The sequence below is a fragment of the Phyllostomus hastatus genome, unplaced genomic scaffold (assembly GCF_019186645.2).
Source record: "Phyllostomus hastatus isolate PE091 unplaced genomic scaffold, TTU_PhHast_1.1 phas_contig_86, whole genome shotgun sequence".
Lineage (NCBI taxonomy): Eukaryota > Metazoa > Chordata > Mammalia > Chiroptera > Phyllostomidae > Phyllostomus > Phyllostomus hastatus.
In genome coordinates, this window is record NW_025333977.1 from 21,942,525 (window position 1) to 21,966,409 (window position 23,885).

The window sequence follows — 23,885 nt, forward strand, 5'->3', positions numbered from 1 at the left end:
AACATTGACTCTCTTAAATCTCTGTTGAAACCAGACAGATAAGACAAATAGAGAGCATTTTCCCAAGTAGCAAAGTAAGGACATTGTGGAATACGATGCCAAGGAGCCAGGCAGTCCTCGTCCACGATGCCTGTTTTGTTTGAAGGACAGTGCGGATGCTGCCTCCGTTTCCTAGGCAGGGGTGGTTTGGTTTGGTTTGGCTGCGGGTGACTGAATGATTCGCCCATTGTTTCTTCAGTGTGAATTCTAGGTGCCCTGTGCTGCACATTATCTTTCTGACCTTTTTGAAAACAGCAGAAAGTCAAGACACTCTTTGCAAAATGAGATTAGGGCCCTCACCGGTGCAGCCCCCCTGGTTCAGCATTGTCCTGCAAACATTCGCCAGTCTGGTTCCCACGTGTGCGAGAGGTAATTGTTCCGTGCTTCTCCCTCATATCGATGTTTCTCTCCCTCTCTTTCTCCCTCCTTTCCCCTCTTTCTAAAAGTAAATAAATAAAAATCTTTTTTAAAAAGAAGACATTAGGTTTCTTTTCAGGCCTATTACCTGTAATGAACTAATTCTGGATCTTAAAAAATTTCTGACAGTACCTTCAGATTAACGTTTGTATACTTATTTTTCTCGCTTACTAAAGAAACTTATCACAGGTTCATACGTTCTTCTCTAAAAGTCTTGGAGACAACTAACTGTATTTTGGAATTTAGATTTTTTTTATTTTAAAAAGATGATATGGTACAAGTATCAGGCACTGTGTAACAGCCCCAGTGGAGTCAGGGCAGCACCTGTGATCAGATACACTGATAGGTTGGCAGTGATACACACAAATATTCGCCCTCAGTGGGGTACAGACTGTAAATAACCTCACATCAATTTACATTACATTTTTCCTATCAAATAAGTTGCAAAAATCTCTGGTTTTCATAATGGGTTTCTAGATAAAATACAGAATGCCCAGTTAAATTTGAATTTCAGATAAACAAATAATTTTTGGTATATGTCCCAAATATTGCATGGAACACACTTATACTAGTAAAGTTATTCAGTGTTTATCTAGGATTTATCTAGGATTCATCTAGGATTCAATTTTAACTGACTTACCTGGTTTTTTACTGGCAAAATCTGGCTTTTTGGATTTCAGAATTGCAAACAAGTGATTGAGAACATGTACCTAGAAATATACTAGTTGAAATACTATTACTAGATATTCTTCTAGGAGTACAGTATGGTTTGGGTCTTTTTAAAAAGAGCCACAACCCCTGCCCACACACACAAAGTTTTATTAAACATGCTTCATGTCAACAATATACAAGTTCTGTGAAAAGCCACCCATATTAACAGTTCACAATATTTCAAAAGCTGGACATAACATAGCTATCCTAAAAACAATTTTAATTTGCAGTTCTTCCCTGTTCCACCTTAAAATTCATCATGTATAAAACATTTTTATAAAATTCATAATAATCTCCTATAACAAAGATATAGCTCCATCTAATGGAAGGAGTATGTAATTACAGTTCCTCATGGAGCTAGGAATATGTCAACGATTATTAGAACTGTAAAACGTGAGTAGAACCGCCCCCCCCACACACACACACATACAACCACAAACACTGGATACTTTTCTCCATGCCTTTCCTTTAGTTGAAGGCAGATAGGACCTAAAGGTACTTAGCCATAATTTTTGTAAGATCTACTCTTTTCCTTAGATTTGGACTATGAAATATAAATATATTCATATATTTCACCAGCATCCTAAGCTCATTCCTCCCCTAACCCCTACTTACCTATAACATGTAACTTTTAAAGTGTTTCATTTTCTGCTCTTGAGAATCATGGCCTCCTCAGAGGTGGAAAGGGCATTAGAGATGATCTAAACCAGTGGTTTCCTACCCCTGGCTGAGACTTAGAATCATCTGGGCAAGTTAAAAAACACACCTGTCTGGGCCCACCTACAGAAATTCTTACTTAAACAGTCCTGGGTGAGGCCCAGGCTTGGGTGCTGTGTAGAAGCTCCCCACAGGGATTGTATCGGGCAGCCAGGGGTAGGCCCAGTGAATCGCTGGCCAGCCCACACAGTTAACATTTGAGGAAACAAGCCCCATTGAAGGGAAGTGATGCTCCAGCCTGTTATGTTAGAGACACCGACATACAAGAAATCACAATTCTTCTCTTTGCAGCACACTGTTCTAACCCACCCTTTCTTTTATGTTAAATTTTCATTTACAAAGATGTAGCAGGAAAAAATCCCAAACTCAAAGACATGAAATCAGAAGTAAGAATTGTCCTCACTTCCGAGCAGCTGACCTCCGGGTTCAAATTGTTTCCCTTCATCCCTTTCCCCATTCCATCGTCAAGTCCACTGGTGCTTCTCTAAGCTCTGCGCAGGCCGGGCCTGGGTCTGCCGTGTACCGCGGCAGCCCCAGCCCTGAGGACCATGTCTGGCTCATGGGAGCCCCTCAATAAGTATTGGCTAAACAAAGTAAACAAAATCAGGGTGCCTGGAATCCACTCACTCCTTCCTCTCAGACCAAACCCTCAATTCCACCTGCCTGGGAAGTTCTTAATCTCTTTGCTAATTTTTTTTTCTAATTTCTCAGCCTTCATTCTCTCCCAAATACTACATTCTGCATTTTATTCTCAGACTAAATTTCCTAAACCATGGCCTTCATCATTTCACTTCCTTGCCTCCAACTACACATGTTCCTTTTGGTTTCGTCCTTACTCTCACCCCACCCCCACCACCCAACCCTTCTCACCAACCCCTATTCGCTTCCATTCATGCCCTGTCTCCAGCTCCATTTCCCTCTGCCCACTCAGGCCACGGTGCCGTGGTCGTGCAGTCAGACCATGAGGTCATGCAGTCACACCGGTAGCAGTGGTCCAGAGTCCACCTCGGCTACCTTACCACCCTGAACCTCAGTTATCTCCTCCATAAAAGTACAATACATACAATACAAAGAGAGTGGAGCCCTGGATTTACCTTTTGCTTAAGTCAGTTTGGTTTGGGTTTTCTGTAATGAGCAACCTTGTGAGTCTTACCTCTTGAAAAAGAAAAGAAGCCAGGAGCTGGCTTGGCATTCCAAGGTATTCTGTTAACTATAACATATAAATTCACAAAACCCTGATGTCAGTCTAGGTTGCTCTGCAACCATGAGAGAGCAAGACAAAAACAAGGCAATTACCTCAAGGTAATTATGTCTGAGCACAGACTAAACCAAGAACACTGTTCAAATCACAAAAGTAATCAAATATCTCCCTTTTCTGGCTAACGTAAGGGACTGTTGTTGCCTTAGCATTACAACTTTAGCCCTAACTTGTTCTTCCCACATTCTAGGTAAGATTCATAAAGAAACCCAATCGCAGAATCACTCCTGCTCCCTGGTAGCACCCAACCTTGTGCAAATTCCTGCTCTATCAAACAGGAAACCCAATTCACCTAACAGCAGCCAGGAGTCCCTTTCAACAACACCCTTCCAGTGAGATGTCCCCGCGGCCCCTCGTGCTACGCTGTCTCATTGCAATGCACGTGCCAGCAAATCCACATTGGTTGGACTACAAAGTGTTTCTAGAAGTCTTTGCACTGATGGGCATCAACATTCTATAAAGTGTTTATTGAAGTGATTATTAATTCAGGCTCTGGAGTCAAACTGCCTGATTTTGTATTCTGGCTTCTCCACGTCCTGATAAGTTACTTTAAATTTCTGTGGTCCTGTTTGTCTCCTCATCAATGAGATAATGAAAGTCCCCAAAAAATGTTATTATAGGTAAAGCTTCAGTAAATATAAGCTATTCTTTATCTGAGCTCTGGCCAGAGACTCTTGCATATCCCAGGCCGAGGTCTTTAGGGGCGTTTAAAGCATCATGAATTTGGAGGGGCGCGGAATATGCCACCCCCAAATACACCACTTTGGCAGATTAATTATTTAGAATTAAAGTTACTTGAGGAACAGCCTGTTCAAGGACACTCTGATAGTCTTTGTTCCCCTGAGGGCAGGAAATAAATCTCCACTGTGAAAGGTGCCCTCCCTGTACCAGGAGTGGGGAAGGCATCTCATGACCAGGGATAGGGAACTGAGGGCTGAGACAGCTGTGTAAGCAAACCTTGCTACTTTTTCACTAGTGCCCGACCCTCAGCCCACACCCCTTTGCCTTGTCGATTCTTCACAAATTTATTGTTTCATTTTCTAAAAAATAAAAAAGCTTTCTGCCTTGGTGACTTCTTTGAATCTCATATTTTTATAGGGCCCCCATACATGCAAAATTAACTTTGTTTTTACTCCTGTTAATCTGTCTTATGTCAATTTAATTATTAGACCAGCCAAAGAATCTAGAAGGGAAGAAGGGAAATTTTTTCCTCTACTATAAATTGTATGAAAAATACCACGTGCACTCTTCTGGGGAGGAATCTAGAGTCCTTGTTAAAGGACTCCATGACCAACTACAGGTTATAAAGCTTTCACTGTTCTGCCACCTGTTTCCCCCATAAGGGCTAAGTCACCTTTGCTCTAATGCCTCCCCAGAATGACCCAAACTAACCCTGTATTGGAAGTGCCCTCTCAGCTGCTGGCTCTGTTCAGTAATGAAATACTGAGCGTGAGCCAAACACAGGTTTCACTGTCAAAAAAAAAAAAAAAAAAAAGCCTACCAATGTGGTTTACATGCATTTTGTTTAAACAAACAGCAAGATCTAACAGGAGAAACCAGGGGCTGAGAATAGGGTCACAGAGAAAAGGACATCAAAATAAAAAAAACATTCCTTCAAAATTTTGAGTTTATCTCATTAGCCTTCTGGTTAAATAAGGATAATTCAGTTTTCTTACTGATTTTATTTTTCCAAAATTTGTGTATTTATCACATTATTTAGAAAGAAAAACCTTTCACTCTGGAAGTACTTCTGGATGGCACTGCTCAGTACTAACATTATATACAAATAAGCATGTCTTCTTTATGTACTTGTACAAGAACTGTTATAATCAAAGGTCAATTTATTTTGAAAATATCTCCCTCTTGAGGGCATTACTATTTATGCATCAGTATATTGTAAACTTGAGCACTCAGATACATACTGGTGGGTGGACACAGAGGTAAATGAGTACAAACATCTTGGAGGACAATTTGGCAACATTTATTAACACTTCAAAACCCATGAATACTAAGACTTAGAGGCAAAAAGTCACAGAAGTGCGATGTGAAGTCACAAGTACTGTGTCCCACCTAAATGTCCAGCGCTTGATGACTAGTAAAATAAAGTGTGATAATGCAGATAGTTAAATAACATGCAACTATTAAAAGTTAGAAAGTATAGATTAACATGGAATTATCTCCCAGACATTCGTGCACACACAGATTTGTACATGTATAAAAATAGCTACAGATGAACGTGAGTAATTGTTTTTGCCTTTGAGGGAAGAAATGGGTCAAGAGGGGTCAGGGAGAGGAGGCATACTTTTCACTGCATAGCCTTATACATGTAAGCTGAATTTTTAAACCATCTATACCTATTATCTGTAAACCAAAAGTCCAATAAATTGTTTTGTAAAATTCAGAACGTATATACAAAAGTGCAAAAATCTTAATAGTAAAGGACAACAAGTTTTTTCAAAGTTAACATACCCATGTAACAAAAACTCATATCAAGGAAAAAGCACTCCTAGTATATATTTAAAAGATAATCCCAGACGCTACTACATGACTAATGGGTGGGAAGCATACATGGTGTGGGTAGAATAGACAGAGGGATGGTTCAGGTCCCCAGCCTGATGGAGCAAGATGGTGAGAGACTTCACCATACTACTAAGACTGTGCAATTTAAAACTTACCTGTTTTACCTGTACATATAGTAGTTCACCCCCCTTATCAGCAGGAGATATTTTCTAAGACCCCCAGTAGATGCCTGAAACCACAGACAGTACCGAACTCTAGATACAATGTTTTTTTAATACATATATACCCTATAATAAAGTTTAATTTAGAAATTAGGCACAGCAAGAGAGTAACAAAAATAATAAAGTAGAACAATTATAATAATAATATACTGTACTAAAAGTTATGTGAACGTGGTCTCAAAATACTGTACTGCACTCACCTCTCTTCTTGTGGTGATGTCAGATCACAAGGTGCCTGTGTAATGAGATGAAGTGAGGTGGATGCATGGGGATCGTGACAGAATGTCAGATTCCCAGTGACCTTCTGTGGATACCTGACAAGCACTTGTGGCTTCTCTTTGGCATATTCAAATTGCCAGCTGCACTACCCTTGAGCTTTGGGGCCACCATTAAGTAAAATAAGACTTACTTGAATAGCAGCACTACAATACCCTGGCAGCCGATTGATAACCTAGTTGAAAGGCTGCTACATGACTAATGGGTGGGAAGCATACGTGGTGTGGGTAGAATAGACAGAGGGATGGTTTAGGTCCCCAGCCCGATAGAGCAAGATGGTGAGAGACTTCACCATACTACTAAGACTGTGCAATTTAAAACTTACAAATTGTTTATTTCTGGAACTTATCAGTGATCCATGGGTAGCTGAAACCATGGCGAATGAAACTGTGGATAAGAGGGGGGACAGCTGTATTTTATTATGTATCTCTTGTAAAAGAAATTTGATCTAAAATGGAACTAGATGATATAAAATGGAGAATCTCCCACATGCACCCTCAAGAAAATAAAACTTAGGAACGGAGAAACTGATTTCCCATAAATGCCTAATTTACAGGAGAAAGAAATCTATCTCTTGTCCAGTGAACATCCACCAAGACTCTGTCCCCATCCTTAAGCCAATGAACCTACTGTCGATTCTGCCTGGATTACCCCCTTTGCCCTCCTTGCCTATAAATGCAGCCAGCTCGCCCCACACCCTCAGTGGACGTAGCCTGCTAAAGCATGGGTTTTTCATACTATAATTCCTCTGCTATTTCTGAATAAACTACAATTTCTGGTCATTTGAACTTACCTCAGTTTACCTCTTTATTTAGGTTGACACTCTTGACAGATAAAAACAAGCAAAATACCATTATCATACCCAATAAAATTAACAATAATTGCATTTTAAAATATTAAATGCTTAAATTTTTTAATAACCAGCTCATGTTCAACTTTCTTTATCTTAAAAATGCCTATTTACATTTGATTTGTTTTCATCATGATCCAAAAAGGTCCACAAATTATATTAGGTTGATTTTTCTCTTAAATATCTTCTGTAACAGTCTCATCCCCTTTGGTTAATGCTACATCTTTGTTATTAAAGAAACTGATCATTTATCTTGTAGAATTTCTCATATTCTGAGTATGGCTAATTGATTGAAATCTCCTGGTGCCATTTAACATGTTTTTTTTCTGCTGCATTTTTTTTTTTGGTAAGCCAGTAGATAAACCTAGACTCAATATGCTTTCTTGACTTGGTAAATAAAAGTGCTCTATGATGAATTATGTTTGGGAAATGCTGCCTATTTTTTGTAAATCAACACATCGAGATTCATAAGTAAAAATCTGAAAAGTCCCAAAGTAGAAAAATGTTTAATTTGCTTAAATGTGTGTTTCCTATGTATTTTGTTGTTGTTGTTGTTTTGTTGTTATTGTTGTACACCTATTGTATTCACATGAACTAGAGTCCTGTTTTACATACTCTGATAAATTCTGGAATAGATGTGAATGGTCTTCTCAGAATTCTATATTTATGTGGTGCAAGACACACTGCAGCTGCTCATAAAAGTTTGCTGATAGGGGACTTCTGGACAAGATGGAGGTGTAGTTAGACACACTGTGCCTCCTCATACTACCAGGACTAAGGACAACAAAAATTTAGAAACAGAAAAACAACCAGAACAGAGAGAAATGAACTGAACGGAAGTCTGACAACTATTCATCCAGACTGGTAAGAGGGGCGGAGTCGGAGGCCTACAGAGAGGGGTCAAGGGGTCCCTGCAGGAAAAAGCGGTGGCTGGCAGACTCAGGCGCGCAAGGTGCAGGTGGCAGTTGGAGGACCCCAGACTCGCAGGCGCAGCTGACAGACCGGTGGCAGACCCTGGGTGTGAGAGGCAATGAGCAGACCCAGTGAGGCACGCAAGGCAGCTGGCTGTCCGCAGTCACACATTCACTCACAGACAAACTAAGCGAAAACGGGCAGCAACACAGACCACGCAACCCAGGGCCCCAACGCCAGAAAACAAAGCCTCAAGGCACCAACTGAAAACACCTGTGGGGGTTGAGGCTGGGAGCATCTCCCAGCCTCACAGGAGGCTCCTTGAGGAGACCCACAGAGTCTGAGAAAGTACACAAGACCACCTATCCGGGAGCCAGCACCATAAGGGCCCAATCTGCTTATGGGAAGCGGTAGAGGGGACTGAAGTCCTAGAAAGAGCGGAGCAGGCACTATTGTTCCCTCTCAGACCCCAGCCCCACATACAATGTCACAACCCAGTGACTGAGGTGCCCTGTCCTAGTGAACACCTAAGGCTCTGCCCCTCGTACGTAACAGGCACGATTAGACCAAAGGGGAGGGGGGAAATGATGGCTCAAACAGAAGTGAAAGCTCTGTGGCCAGCACTTTTAAATGACCGAAAGATAGCCAACCTATCAGATGCACAGTTCAAAGCACTGGTGATCAGGATGCTCACAGAATTGGTTGATTTTGGTCGCAAATTAGATGAACAAATGAAGGCTACAATAAGTGAAATAAAGAAAAAATGCACACAGAACCAATAGTGATGGAAAGAAAACTGAGTTTCAAATCAATGGAATGGAACAGAAGGAAGAAAGAAACAACAAACAGAAAAGAATGAAGAAACAAGAATTTAAAAAAATGAGGAGAGACTTAGGAACCTCCAGGACATCTTTAAACATTCCAACATTTGAATTATAGGGGTACCAGAAGGGGAAGAAGAAAAACAAGAAGAAAAGTTATTTGAACAAATAACAAAGGAGAACTTCCCCAATCTGGCAAAGGAAATAGACTTCCAGGAAATCCAGGAATCTCAGAGAGTCCCAAAGAGATTGGACCCAAGGAGGAACATGCAAGGCACATCATAATTACATTAACCAAGGTAAAAATGAAGGGGAGAATCCTAGAAGCAGCAAGAGATGAGGGGACAGTTACCTACAAAGGAGTTCCCATCAGAATGTCAGCTTATTTCTTAAAAGAGATCTTGCAGACAAGAAGGGGCTGGAAAGAAGTATTCCAAGTCACAAAAGGCAAGGACCTATATCCAAGATTGCTCTATCCAGCTAAGCTGTCATTTAGAATGGAAGGGCAGATAAAGTGCTTCTCAGATAAGGCCAAGTTAAAGGAGTTCATCATCACCAAGCCCTTATTTTATGAAATGTTAAAGGGACTTATCTAAGAAAAAGAAGATAAAAAATATGAACAGTAAAAAAAAGGCATCGAACTCACAGTTAGTAACAACCACATCTAAAACAAAAGCAAATTAGGCAAACAAATAGAATAGGAACAGAACCACAGAAATGGAGATCACATGGAGGGTTAGCAACAGGGGAGTGAGAGGAGGAGAGAGGGGGACAAGTTATAGAGAATAAGTAGCATAGACAGTAGGTAGAAAATAGATGGGGGCGGGGGCAAGAATAGTATGGGAAATGTAGAAGCTAAAGAACTTATGACACATGGACATGAACTAAAGGGGGGGAATGTGGGTGGGAGAGGGTGTGCAGGGTGGAGGGGCGTGAAGGGGGAAAATGGGACAACTGTAATAGCATAATCAATAAAACATATTTTTAAAAAGTTTGCTGATAGATTGATCCAGCAGATATTTATTGTGTATTTTCTATTTGCAGAGTACTATACTTGGAAATACTATTCCTGTCCTCAAGAAGTAAGATTGAATGAATGAATCAGCATGTATCCAGGAAGTGGGTGCACATGCTCACATAAAGCATAAAGCATCAGCTGGGTATGCAGCACTGCCATGGAGTGAAGAGGCCTAGTGGGGTTCATCAGGTTAGTTCCAAGGACGAGGTCAGCTTTTGAGATTAGCAACATGAACTAGCAGGAGGTCAGAGCTGAGAAGACACCCGAGATCCTCCAGTCTGGTCTCATTTACAGAGGACATGAAACCCAGGAATAGGACAGGACTCCATGGCTGGTAAGTGACACAGGTTAGGACTAAACCCCAGATGTTCCTGCTGCTAAATTTATGAGACCCCTGGGTAGGTCTTGTTGAGCTAAAAAAAAAAGCTCAAACCTGACCCTGGCTAGTGTGGCTCAGTGCATTGAGTGCCAGCCTGTGAACCAAAGAGTTGCTGGTTCAATTCCCAGTCAGGGTACATGTCTGGGTTGTGGGCCAGGTCCCCAGTAGGAGGTTCTTGAGAGGCAACCACACATTGATGCTTCTTTCCCTTTCTTTCTTTCTCCCTCCCTTCCCCTCTGCCTAAAAATAAATAAATAAAATATTTTTTTAAAGTTTAAATTTTTTTTGCATTTGAGATTATAGAGGGAATGTAAGATTACATTATGGTGGGAGGAAGCGGTTTGGGAATGGGATTATAGGATAGTTAAAATTATGTGCTCTCTTGGGGGTTCTATAAGGGAGCATTTTAAAGGTATGTTAACTAAGATGCACAGAAACAATGCACAGGACTTCCTTAAGGCAAAGATAAGCTCGTTAGTAAAGAAGTTATATGCCTGGGGCATGACTACTCACCATGACCTACTCAGTTAGGAATCTATCATCAGATCGCCCTAAGAGATTACTTTTCATAGAATCCCCCCTTTTTTTGGTCTAGTCTCATTCAAGTTTATTTCTTTTGTAGGTAAACTACTTCTGGAAGCTCTTTGGATTTTCTCTTTATGCTTTGGAGTGCTGAAATTTCTTTAGGATGTGTCTGAACATGAGCTTTTCTCACCATCTTGCCTAATGTATGGTCCCCTTTTTTAATAGGAGGACTAAGTTTCCTTAGGCTGAGGGAAACTTTCTTCTGTTCCTTGCATTTCTGCTTCTGGGTCCATTGTTTGAATTTGTTCATCTCAACCATTTTTCTTTGATGTCGTTTGTTTTATTCATTTTGGGTACTCCTTGGCTGACCCTTCCACATTTACAAATGAAAAGCAACACTATTACCAGATTTGAGATTCTTTTGTAGTTGTAAGGGTTTATTTGCCCAGAAATGCACACAGAGATAAATGTGACCTTGAGGTATTATTCACAGTCTAATAGGGAGAAAAATGTATAAACTGAAAAATCAGTCGATGTGTCAGAATGCCTGGGGTGCAGCTTAAGCAAAAAGAAGAGGTGGTGGTATCAGCTAGTGTGCCAGGGAATTTCAAGTGTGCCCTCCCCAGCCCCAACTTCAGTGGCTGCCTTTGGCTCCTCTGAGGTTGGGCTGGGAAAAGGAAGGGGCAGAATGGTTCCTACTTAAGAGCTGCAATTTGTCACACCTGTCAGAATGGCTGTCATAAAAAATCAAATAACTAGTGCAGGACAGGATGCAGAAAAAAGGAAACCATCATGCATCATTGGTGGGACTATAAATTGATGCAGCCTCTACAAAAAACAGAATGAAGCCTCCTAAAACAATTAAAAATAGAACTACTATAGGATCCAGCAATTCCATTTCTGGATATCTATCCAAAGAAAACAAAATACTAATTTTAAAAGATATATACACTCCTGCATTTATGACAGCATTAGTTACAATAGCTAAGACATATAGAAGCAACCTAGGTCCATCAATAGATGCATGGATAAAGATGCATTATATATACTGTTACATTATATGTATATATACATGTAATATGTATTATCTCAGCCACCGACTGGCAGTGACCACGGAACGTGGCAGATGGCTTGTCGAAACACGAGAGAAACATACACAGAGACAACCAAGTCCTGTGGAGAAATAGGGATGAAATGGCCACTCTCTCTAGTGGCGAGCACCTCAGCCACTCTCCCTAGGGGAGAGCGCCTCCTTCTCCGGCCCTAGCAGGCTTTTATTGGGTTTGTTTGCCTAAGAATTCAGGTAAAGCTCATTAATCATTGCCAGGAAGTAAGAATCAAACAATAGGTAACAAGGAAGTCTGAGAGCCTCTTTTGAGTCAGGGTCAAAGAGCTGTAAAAAACTTTAAGGAACAAACTTACTTCTTCCTTGGACCCTTATCATTTAATTGAGAGCATTCTAAACAAAGCAGGTTTCACAGGATTTTACATATTCTTTCTTAGGCCTGATCACCCAGGGAACCCACCCTTTCCAGCACAAGGCTGCACCACCCTCTGTCATTGTTTCAGGCTTAGGTGCAGCAAGGGAAGTAAGGCAGCCATGAGATAAGGAGATTTTCTCTCAGACAATGAGGATTCAGGCTATGTCAAAGCCAAGGGGCTAGGGTCCATCACCCCCTTTTGCTGTAGCCCCCAAAGTCCTTCCTTGGGGACCTCCCACGTGATTGTGCCTGTCTGAAGTCGTTCCCCCCTTGGGGAATCTTACCCGTCATTGGCTACCCGACCAAGCATTGGGGCCAGGCAGGGTGAAGTAAAAGGAGCAGAAGTGGTGCTCCTGCCAGGGAGATAAGCTGTTGTCTCCTTGGTGGCTTACAGTCCAAGGTTGTTCCCTCAGCCTTAGCCTAGGTGGGGGTTACAGCTTCTGATACAAAGCAGGGCGGTTCCCAACATGTATGATGTGTGTGCGTGCGTGTGTATATATATATATATATATATATATATATATAATGGAATATCACTTGGCCATAAAAAATGAGATTTTGCCATCTGTGACATCATGGATGGACCTAGAATGTATTATGTTAGGTGAAATAAGCCAGAGAAAGTCAAATGCAGTATGATTTCACTTATATGTCGAATCTAAAAAACGAGCAAACCAATAAAACAGAAAAAGACTCATAGACACTGAGAACAAACTTGCCAGAGGGGAAGGAACAGAAGGAGGGGCAAAAAACGTGAAGGGGATGAAGAGTTGACCTGCAGTTATAAAATGAGTGTCCCGGGGATGTAATGTACCGCAGGGGGCATAGGGTTCAGTCAATACTGTAGCAAATGCATGGTGACAGATACAAAACTTATTGCAGTAACTACTTTGAAAGGTATAAAAATGTTGAAACAGTATGTTGTACAGCTCAGTCTAATATAATAATATTCTATGTCAACTAAATTAAAAAAAAAGAGCTACAGTTTCATGGCGTGGCTCTTGGGACAAGAAAAAAGTTTTAAGTCTTTTTCTTTCTCCCCAAATCATACATTTCTGAATTTCCTGAAGATTATCACTGAGAACTTTAACTGTAACATCTGTGACACAGCCAATGCCTTTTCTTAGACTACACAACTACCTACAGCCCCTGGGTATTTGGTAGTCTATCCTACACAGATACTTTGTTTGGGGTCCCATCTCTCTTCCAAGTTGTCCTCTTAGATGAAAAGAAACTTGACCTAGGCCGGGTCCTTCCCCATAGACCACATCTGGTCCAGAGGAAACACAAGCAGAAGTGTCCAACCCATGGCTTGTGGCCCACATGCAGCCCAGGATGGCTATGAATGCAGCCAAACACAAAATTGTAAATTTACTTAAAACATTATGAGATTTTTGTGTGTGTGTGTGATTACATGTCACAATGTATTTAATGTGTGGCCCAAGACAAACTTCTTCTTCTACTGTGGCCCAGAGATGCAAATGGTTGAACACCCCTGCTGACTAGGGCATCCTTGCATCAGCGGAAATACACCTCATTGCTTTGCTGTAGGTAAAATGCTCCAGCCACTGCGTTTGGCCTTAGTTTCTCAAAGATGAGCCAGACACTCAGGAGTCTTCAATTCCTCTGTCCTACAAGTAGGTGCCAACTAAAGCCTACAAACTGGAGCCTGAGCACCCCCCTCGCAAACTCTGCAGATTGTAAACACCTCACTTTGGAAAGTGGAGCTATTTGGCACCTTTAGTTTTGTTGTTTTTAGGACCTCAATTGAAAAGGGAGAGAAAAAGTCCTACTGTAAAAGCTTGTTTCACACATAAAAATATAGGAGTGATGAAATAAGGACCCTCCCATGCTGTTTCCAGAAAGCAGGGCGTCAGCTCCCAATATTGACCTAATCACAACAAAGATGTGTGCCAAACCCTGTTAAGTGTTTGTGGGTCCCTGGCAGAGGGAAAAAGGCTTAAAGCCAGTTGAATGTGCATCATTCTAAGAAAGGATTGCCTGGCAGGGAGGTTTGGAAACATTTACACTAAGGCACTTACAAAGGATGAGCACTGAAGTCAGACAGACCTGGGTTTGAATCCTAACTTGGAACTCAAGAGCTGTGTGACCCTTGGCAGACTGTTAGCACTCTTAAACCCTTGGTTTTCTGATGTGGAAAAGGAAGACAATAACTACCTTGAAGAATGGCAGCAGAGCTAAAGTGAGATGTAAGATTCTAAAACAGAAGGCCCTCACTGAGTAGTGACCACTGTTGCCATTCCTCCTTCTTTGGCCCACTAATTCCCACTCTGCCTTAAAGACAGCTTGCGGTCAGCCGCCTCTTCCAGGAGGCTTCCCTGGGTGCTCTTTCCCACTCATTATGGTAGAAGAGCTTCCCAAGCATCTTGTGGTCTATCGTGGCCTATCAGGGCATTAACCACAAACTCAAGTTGTTTGTCCTTATGTTTGCTTCCCCCATTAAAACTGTGGACTACTTGGGTGCAAGAGACCACATCTAAGTCATTGGTAAGTTTTTAGGACAGAGCCTGGGCAGAACAGAAATCAATGACCATACCTTTGTAACATCTGGAATTTGTGTAATTTACACCCTCTGGACTCAGAGGGACAAGGAAAGAGCAGTTGTATGTTAATAGTCCCCTCACCCCCCTTTGGAGAAAACATATTCAATAGATCATGATTAAGATCCCTGATCCCTACTCCGGTTCTTTGAACCAGACTTAGGGCAGGAAAACATTTTAGATAATGCCTCCTTGTGGGGAGGGGCAGGCTTGTATCAATAACATTCAACATTATAAATGTATTTATTTATTAAGACTTTATTTATTTTTAGAGAGGGAAGGGAGAAATATCAATGTGTGGTTGCTGGGGGTCATGGCCTGCAACCCAGGCATGTTCCCTGACTGGGAATCGAACCTGCGACACTTTGGTTCGCAGCCCACATTCAATCCACTGAGCTACGCCAGCCAGGCCAACATTATAAATTTATATTCAGAAAACTGAAATCTTAATTTGTGGTTTTAGAATAAAGACTCCCAAACCTTGGCTGCTGAGGGATATATGTGCATCAGTCATATCATGGAGATGAAAATCAGGGCGGGGACAGGAAAACATAAGGTATCTGTGTTTATCGAAAGGAGGAAAGGGAGTTACTCAAGTCTGACCAACACCAATCTATTTCCACTCTTCTTTACATACAGATGAGGAAAGTGAGGCCCAGAAAGGGGATGAGGTGCGTCTAACGTCACATAGCTAGTAGGTAGCAGCGGCAGGACTCAGGATGCCCACTGGGCTCCTCCACTGCATCGTGGCCTCAACACGGCCTTGTGTGGTGAGGAAGTGGCACAGCCCTAGGGTGGAGGAGCACTGGATGCGGACTGAGAGTTGATGGTATTGTGTGATCCTGGGGAAGCAATTTGTTTGAGACCCAGTTTCTGCTTGTTCAAAACAGGGAAGATAATATTCTGCCACATTGATCAAAAGAAAAGAGAAAGCCCTTATAAACAGTAACATATTATTTAACAGTGGCTCTTCTGAATTTTAAGTCATCCAGTTTGTAAAGAGCGGCACACTAAAGTTATAAAAGTAGACTCTCCAACTGCTTCAGCATAACCACAAACAAGGGTTTCCAGATAAGTAGGAAAAGCAGAGTTAATCAAAGTATTATACTTTCTCAGTATTTTAGAATCAGAGTTAATGGTATATAAGTGGGTATATACATGGGAAAATGTCACGGCCACTGACCAGCAGTGACTGCAGAACGCTGCAGATGGCTCGTTGAAACATGAGAAAAACATGCAGAGACAACCAAGTCCTTTGGGGAAATAGGGATGAAATGGCCACTCTCTCTAGTGGGGAGTGCCATGGCCACCCTCCCTAGGGGAGAGCACCCTCCTACGCGAGCGCCTAGCAGGCTTTTATTAGGTTCGTTTGCATAAGAATTCAGGTAAAGCTCATTACTCATTGCTAGGAAGTAAGAATCAAACAATAGATAACAAGGAAGTCTGAGGGCCTATTCTGAGTCAGGGTCAAAGAGCTGTAAAAACTTTGAGGAACAAACTTACTTCTTCCTTGGACCCTTATCATTCAGTTGAGAGCATTCTAAACAAAGCAGGTTTCACAGGATTTTACATATTCTTTCTTAGGCCTGATCACCCAGGGAACCCGCCCTTTCCAGCACAGGGTGACACCACCCTCTGTCCTTGTTTCAGGCTTAGGTGGAGCAAGGGAAGTAAGGCAGCCAAGAGATTAGATTTTCTCACACACAATGAGGACTCAGGCTTTTGTCAAAGCCAAGGGGCAAGGGTCCATCACCCCCTTTTGCCGTACCCCTCAATGTCCTTCCTTGGGGACCTGCCACGTGATTGTGCCTGTCTTAGATCGTTCTCCCCTTGGTGAATCTTACCCGTCATTGGCTACCCGACCAAGCATTGGGGGCCAGGCAGGGTGAAGTAAAAGGAGCAGAAGTGGTGCTCCTGCCAGGGAGATAAGCTTTTGTCTCCTTGGTGGCTTACAGTCCAAGGTTGTTCCCTCAGCCTTAGCCTAGTTGGGGGTTACAGCTTCTGATACCAGGCAGGGCGGTTCCCAACAGGAAAAAGAAAGGTAAAATTAGACCTACTTCTTAAATTGTGAACCACAGTAAATTCCAAATAGAACAGAGACCTAAATTTAAAAACTGAAATCATATAAGTATTAGAAGAAAACATGAATTCTTCAATAACCTGGAAATAAGGAAAATTTTTCTAACGGCTCAAAATCCTAAAGCAATAAGAAAATGTAATAGATTTCAATTGCATAAAAGTAAAAAAAAATCTGCTAGAGCAAGACTAAACAAAAAACACCATAAATATGAAGAAAATACAAATGACAAACTGAAAAGAAAATCTGCATCTTAATCATAAGCAAGGGTTTGACAGCTTTAATATAGAAGCTTTAAAAGATGAATAAAAACAGGAAGCCTATATACATCCTAGAGATATGAACAGGTAACCCACCAAAAAAGAAATATGGATGGCTCTTAAGTGACACTCAGCCTCACTCACAACAGAAATTCAAATTAAAATTATCCTGAAAACCATGTCTTACCTATCAGACCGAAAAACTGAAACTGGACAATATAACGTTGGCAAGTCTGTGGGAAAACGGGCATTTTCAGTTGCTGCTGGTGGGAAGGTAAACTGGTATTACCCCTCCCCCACCACAGAGGGAAATGGCCAGGTATATTTACATTGCACATTCCCGCCCTGGCCGGTGGGGCTCAGTTGATTGGGGTGTTGTCTCATAAAACCACAAGGTTGAGGGTTTGGTCCCAGGTTGTCATCTCTCTCCCTCTTCCCCTCTCAATGAGCATGTCCTTGGATGAAGATTTAAAAACAATTACAAATTCCTTTCTTGGCAGTTTCTGTAGTGTAGTGGTTATCACGTTCGCCTCACAAATTCCTTTCTCTTCTGATCTAGAAGTCTCATTTCTAGGAATCCACTCCAAAAATTTACTGGCAGATATAAGAGAAGATATGTGCCCAAGGCTTTTAATTCAGCACTATTTATAGCAGCTTGGAAACAACTCAAATGCCCATTGGTTGAATAAACGATGAACTGGTTGAATAAACTATGGTACATGCACACAGCAGTGAGCCATTGACTGCAGGATATGAAGTGAAAAAAGTAATGTGGAGAAGCAAGCACAGTAAGCTAGCCCTTAACTAATGGTGTATATAAAGGCACAGATTAAGCCATAATTTTCTTTCTAAATGGCTGAGGGGGGAGGAAGGAAGCAGAATGCAGGGGACTAATAGAGAAATTAGACTCTTCAAACATGTATTTTTTAATAAATGGATTTACCTGTCTCAACTAACCTGCTAACTCCTTAAAGGCATGGTATCTTATTTGGCACAATATACCCAGCCACTATTACACAATAAGAGATGTTAATTCTGAAGAACTTTAAACATGTGAATAACACAACCAGATGTTTCTGAAAGATCATCCTAGAGAAGTAATAAAGGAAACAGTTGGCGTTTGCAATACGTGATCCTCACTCCACATGCTCCATAGGCAATTTTACCCATGCCCACTGTTACTACCTACATACGTAAGGCTAGCAGACATCACCTAAACCCTTCCTCTTACCTGCAGACCAATGTATTCAACTTCACACCTGTTGTCTTCTAGACCTCAAACTCAGCATGGCCTAAACTGAACCTTTCCCTTATTGCTGCCTTCTTCCATTGTGACCGAACTCAGCAAATGCCACCTAGATATCTAGCAAGTGTACCACCCTCGACACTTCTCCCTTACCACCACCATTCATCATCAAGGCCCATAGATTTTATCCTATAAAATCTTTAGATCTATCCACCTCTCCAAAACTCCTCCACAGGACACTACCATTAACAGCCTCTCTCCTCACATTCAATAAGATGAACTATTCCAAGAACAGGACAGATATAATTTCTAAAGTTATTACAATCATTTGGGAAAGAACCAAGGAGATGCCACACTAGGACGTTGAATACATTCATATTGAGGAGCTCATAAAATAATCAAGAAAATTAAAACATATTTCAAACACTTCCAAAACTGATTGAACCTTCCTATTGTTTTTCTCTCGTGCAGTCTGGACTTTGCCAAACCATTCTGCTTAAAAGAATTCTCAAAGGCCTCTTAATTTACAGGGAAAGGTCCATCCACTTAGAAGTTCTAAATAATTAATAGATAACCTACATTTTTAGAATGATTGTGGTGGCGGGGGTGCAGAAAGGAGTTAAGGAGACAAAATGCAGCAGGCTGAGTCAATTATAATTTTTCAGACAAGAAACAGATTTAATGGCTAAGACCGTATGAGTTAAGATCTGGTTTTCTATTTCTAATGCCTATAGGCTTCTGGTTGGCAATTAAATATTGGTTTAGAGCAATACCATCACACCCAGACTTTACGCTAATTAGAAAGCCAACATCCTCTGAAGCAGAGGGCAGGAATGAGTCAGTACTGAGCACGTACATAACAAGAACTGCTCTAGGCACTCGGGATTGCATTTACACACTGTACACTAAAGTTACACCCTAACTGTACTTCATTATTTCCCACACGACACTACATATTTTAACCTGAGGACATTTGCAAAAGCAGTAAAAATTTCAGAAATCCTAGGATAAATTCCGCTAGCTATAAGCTATGTAAATACCACTAATAAAACTATCAGAGGACAGCCAGTATCATATAAATAACACACACTTAAATAAGAGACAAAAGCTTAACATACAGAGTGCTGTGCTTTTTATTCACAGTAAACTATTAAGTCCAGTGCTAGATGTTTCTCTGGAATACATCATTTGTTTCGCTGCTAAGCAGAGCCCTCTAAAAGGAGGCCCCGCCTAGTCCTCAGACTCAGATCCATCCTCATCTTGACTAATCTGGAAGTATCGAAGTTCGTAAGTCTCCTTGTCAGATGCAACCACACGAAGCCAATCGCGAAGACTGTTCTTCTTAAGGTATTTCTTGGTAAGATATTTCAAATATCTTTAATACAAAAACATGAATTTCATTAAGAAATAATAACTACTATGTAGAGGCCCATTACATACAAGATATGCACTGTAATACTCATCTTCTGGATTCCCAATTCCCTCCAAAATATGTTGTATTAACTACTGTGCGACATTGCTAAGGATACAAATAAGGTAGCCCCTCAACCCCAGTTAGAATCAGTTTATATTCTACAAAACCCTTCTCTCATCTCATTAAACCTAATATTCTTATGTTAGAAGACAGTATGAAGGAGAGCAGTCTAGTAGCTTTTTCTTCCACCTTACTGCCACAGTAAGATTTTTAAACTAAATATACAATTTCATTCTTCAAATGCATCATGTACTTAACTCCAGCACCATCAACCTTCCAAACCTCAATCCCATGTTGGATCAATGAGGGGCAACCTGTCAACAAGTTCCACTTACAAGTTTAAGATCATCCACAGCCTTGCAACTAACACATGGCTGCCCTTATTAAAAGCTGTCAGTATGGTTTAATTTCATCACACCAGCCACTCCCTTCCATTTACACTTTACAAGCATTCCTAACTAGCAAATCGTCTCCAGCCTCCCTGCCCTTTGCTAATGCTGTTCCCTTGACACTTCACTGGCAACAGTTTTCAGGTTTTCTCCTAATTCTTGGGCCCTTCCTATCTCATTTTATAATATTTATCTGCATGTCCATAAGACCCTCGAGGACAGACACTTCCTTTCATCTCCAAATCCCCAGTGGTTAGTTTATATACAACCTGGATTACAGGGCCTATAATTCACTGGACAAGAGGCCTGGACGTAACTTATCTGCCTATATTTTCACACTAACTTACACTTACTGACAATCAGCCTAAATTAACTAGAACTGTTAACCAGATAGATTTTCCATTCATATAGGCCTCATTAAAGTTCAAAGCACTTTTGATGTATCTCACAGACATCAACATATCTATTCTCACATATGAATAGAATATTAGGATTACATATTCTATAAATATTCCAGCTACCAAAATTTCAGTAAAATATGAGAAACAAATACTAACCTTTTAGAGAACTGTTTCTCCGAAATAACTGTGATTTTATTCTTGAAGCGTTCAATGTGAACCACATTCCCAAGATTTCCAGTTTTTCCATTGACTTTAACCTTTTCCCGCAGAAACTGTTCCTATTTTAAAACAGAAAAAATGTAGAACTAGGGAAGGAAACCCTAGATTTTCACTAGGGAAGGTACCCTAGGAATAGAGTTTAGGTTAAAATCAAATATTACATACTTAATCCTTATTAAGAACTCTACAAATCTACAAAGATAAAAATAAACTGAGTAGAGTGATACTTACAAAATTTGCAGAATCAAAAATTCCGTCTTCTACTGGGTGAGTAAGGTCCAAACCAAACTTCCAGATTGTCTTCTTAGGCTTCTTGACTTTCTGCTACAGAAAGTTATTATAATTATGACTTTCTAAAAAAATCCATTCATTTTATATACAAATTTCAAAAATCAGTGCAATGACGTACACTACTATGAGACTGTTATATGAAATAGTATAATACTCTAAAAATTTACCATCAGCCACTCAACTTCATGTAAACCAAGTTTTTTGTAAAATCCAACAGACTCTCCATTTGTCATCTGAGTGTCTCACAAATACAAAACTCAAAGCACAAAATATATGGTGAGCTTCCTCCATCAAAAGATTCTTTAAAAAATCATTTTTTACAACTGGAAAAGATTAAGGGGATCAATCCACCTACTGCCAAGTTAAAACCAGAAACACGCACTCAGATGTTTGAGCCTTTAATCACACTCCCTTTGTTATGTTATTGAGAAAAGTTTTATGACCTTTATTATTCTCCACGTCCAGTTTTAAATTACCAGGTGCTTTTTTTCTACAGGACAGGCACTGCTTTACTACTGCCATCCCAATGCAGCTGGGAACAGCACGCCACATAGTGCAAGCTCCATTACAACCACTTAAATCCAGAGAATTCAATCCTTACGCTGTTACAGGTGAGAAAAGGGGAGGAGGACCTTTAGTCTGGTAAAGATTTTTTTTTTTTTTTAGTTTAAAAGCTATAGGTAACTTAAGTTTTCCAGACCCATAACTTTTAGATCAATTACCATGTAGTAAAGCTACACAAATGAAATGGCGCTGTGGCTAACTATACACACGTTCAGACAATGTAGTCAAACAGACATATCAGTACTTTTCAGAGGTTGCCACCTCCAAATTAGATCCACCCAGACGGATACCAAGCACTAAGGCCAGTTTGCTTTCGTAGGTAGTTGAGGAACTTATGTCAAAAAATATTACCCAAAACTTGACAGTGGTAAAAAAGATTACTAGGAGCTGGGCTTGACTGTGTAATTTATAGCTCTGCTGGGGCACTATTTAATTTAGGAGATGCTGTCCCGTGGAACAGATAACCCAGGGAGCCTACGCCCCCTTGGACATCACCCAGTTTTGTATATAACCCAGCAATATTACCCTCCCCAACGTTTTTTAAAAAAATTTCCGACAAACCCCCAATTTTTCAAATGCTCTCTGGACCCATTTTAACGTCTTGCTGGTCCCCTTATTAATCAGTAACATAAGTAAAATATTTAAAGCACATCACTTCTATATTTGTCTAAGATCCGTAACTTGTACCTTTAAAATAAGTCCTTCCTGAGGTAACAAACTTCTCCCCCAACTTACTTCTGTAGTTCTCTCTAGCAACAGGGGGCATGGGGCCGCCCGATACCAATGTTTCCTTCCTGGTGCAAGTAAATACGAGCAGCACCGGCATCACCCAGGGCGAGAGAGTAAAGAAATGACACAAATGCTGTCTGGGCCACCAGGCCCGCTCACTGTCGTGCCTCCTTCCATGCGCTCGCACGGCCACTCATCCTAAGCCAAGGCCGGGCCCAGCCCGAACGCCACAGGACCGCGTGGAAAAACCACCTTGAGGTTTCACGTGCTGGCTGCTTTCCTGACACAGTCTCCATTTCTACCCTCCCTCTATCTCTAATGAGACAACCTCGACCCTCCAGACGCACACCGCGCATCTGGGGGTAAGACTAGCTGAGCTAGACCACGCTCACTCACCGACGCCATCTTGCACGTCGTCCGAGAGATCAGAGGGAAGTCGGCAGCCGCCGGCACGTATTTATAGTTAAGCGTGCTGCGTCACGCGCCGGGAACGTAAGACCTTCGTTCGCCGGAAGAGAATTTGGGGAGGAGCACGGCAGCTTGTAAACCAGAAAACGAGGGCGTGGCCCCGGGGTGTGGGATCCCTTGGCGGTCAAGTTTCTCCGGAGCGTCCTCCAGCGGCGGCATTTGAAATGACTCACGGTTTTTCGCGGGTCAGGACACACGCTTGTAGGAATCGTCTTTCACTAATCTCCTGGATCTTCTTTCATTCAGGGCAAGGCATTGTCTGAGGTTGCTTTGAGATCTTCTGTCGTATACTGCAATTATAATCCTCCAGCGAAAAAGTTATTTCTATGTCTATGATTTGTTTTCTAAATGACTGTTGAGGAAAATCAGTGTTTCTGTAGTCTGAATAAACTAGGTTTCCGGGCGTGGGGGGTGGGGGCGTTGTGAGGGTTGGTGGATGGAAGGCCTGTAACAGAAGGTTACTAGTGGTCACTTGTTCACTCGTTGGGTATAATTTATTCTATGTTATCATGGGTTTTACAGTTAACCCTAAAAATCCTCACTTCCATCCAAAATGCCTCCCAGTTGAAATTCACTGAATATTTCCCAAGACCTAACTACTAAAATGTATAATGCTCAAGAGAGTGGGTGGTGGGGGTGGTGACCGTCTACATGATAAAAGGACAAAATAGCTTTTGAACTTTGAAGAATTGTGAAAGTGGGTTGCCTCTCAGAGTTTTGCATCGGACAGTGACCCTAGAAAGTAACAGCAATGTGTATATCTTTTTTGACAGCAATTAGTAATAGTGGAAACTATGCTTTAATGAAATGTGCAACGTGTAGGGGCCTGAATAGAGGTACTGAATTCCCAGATATCCATTTTAAGAAGAATTTTTCGTTCTTTGCTTTGAGAGCCACAATAATTTCATTTCTTTCCCAAAAATTAAGGGGGTGAGGAGAGGGGAAGAGCAATTAGTATTTCCTTTTCAAGGGTTGCTCAGGCTGCAAAGAAAAGTAATCTTTGTAGTATTGCATATTTTGGGGGGAAAGGCATTAATTGAGGCATTTATTATTTTATTTTG

At 41.2% G+C, this 23,885-nt stretch overlaps 1 protein-coding gene across 2 annotated transcripts; it reads right to left on the reverse strand.

The window, feature by feature from the left end:
• Positions 1-19,404: 19,404 nt before the first annotated feature.
• RPL22L1 (ribosomal protein L22 like 1) lies at positions 19,405-22,880 on the reverse strand. 2 transcript variants are annotated; one of them, XM_045850753.1, is made up of 4 exons: positions 22,753-22,880; positions 21,004-21,096; positions 20,710-20,831; positions 19,405-19,664 (listed from the first exon to the last, which is right to left on the reverse strand). In XM_045850753.1, exons 1-4 carry the CDS (start codon positions 22,759-22,761, stop codon positions 19,520-19,522), a joined length of 369 nt encoding a protein of 122 aa, XP_045706709.1. In that variant the 5' UTR covers positions 22,762-22,880; the 3' UTR covers positions 19,405-19,519. The 2 variants fall into 2 exon arrangements, with proteins under 2 accessions (XP_045706709.1, XP_045706710.1); XM_045850754.1 differs by having other exon boundaries at positions 21,004-21,093; positions 22,753-22,860.
• Between the last annotated feature and the right edge of the window lie 1,005 nt (positions 22,881-23,885).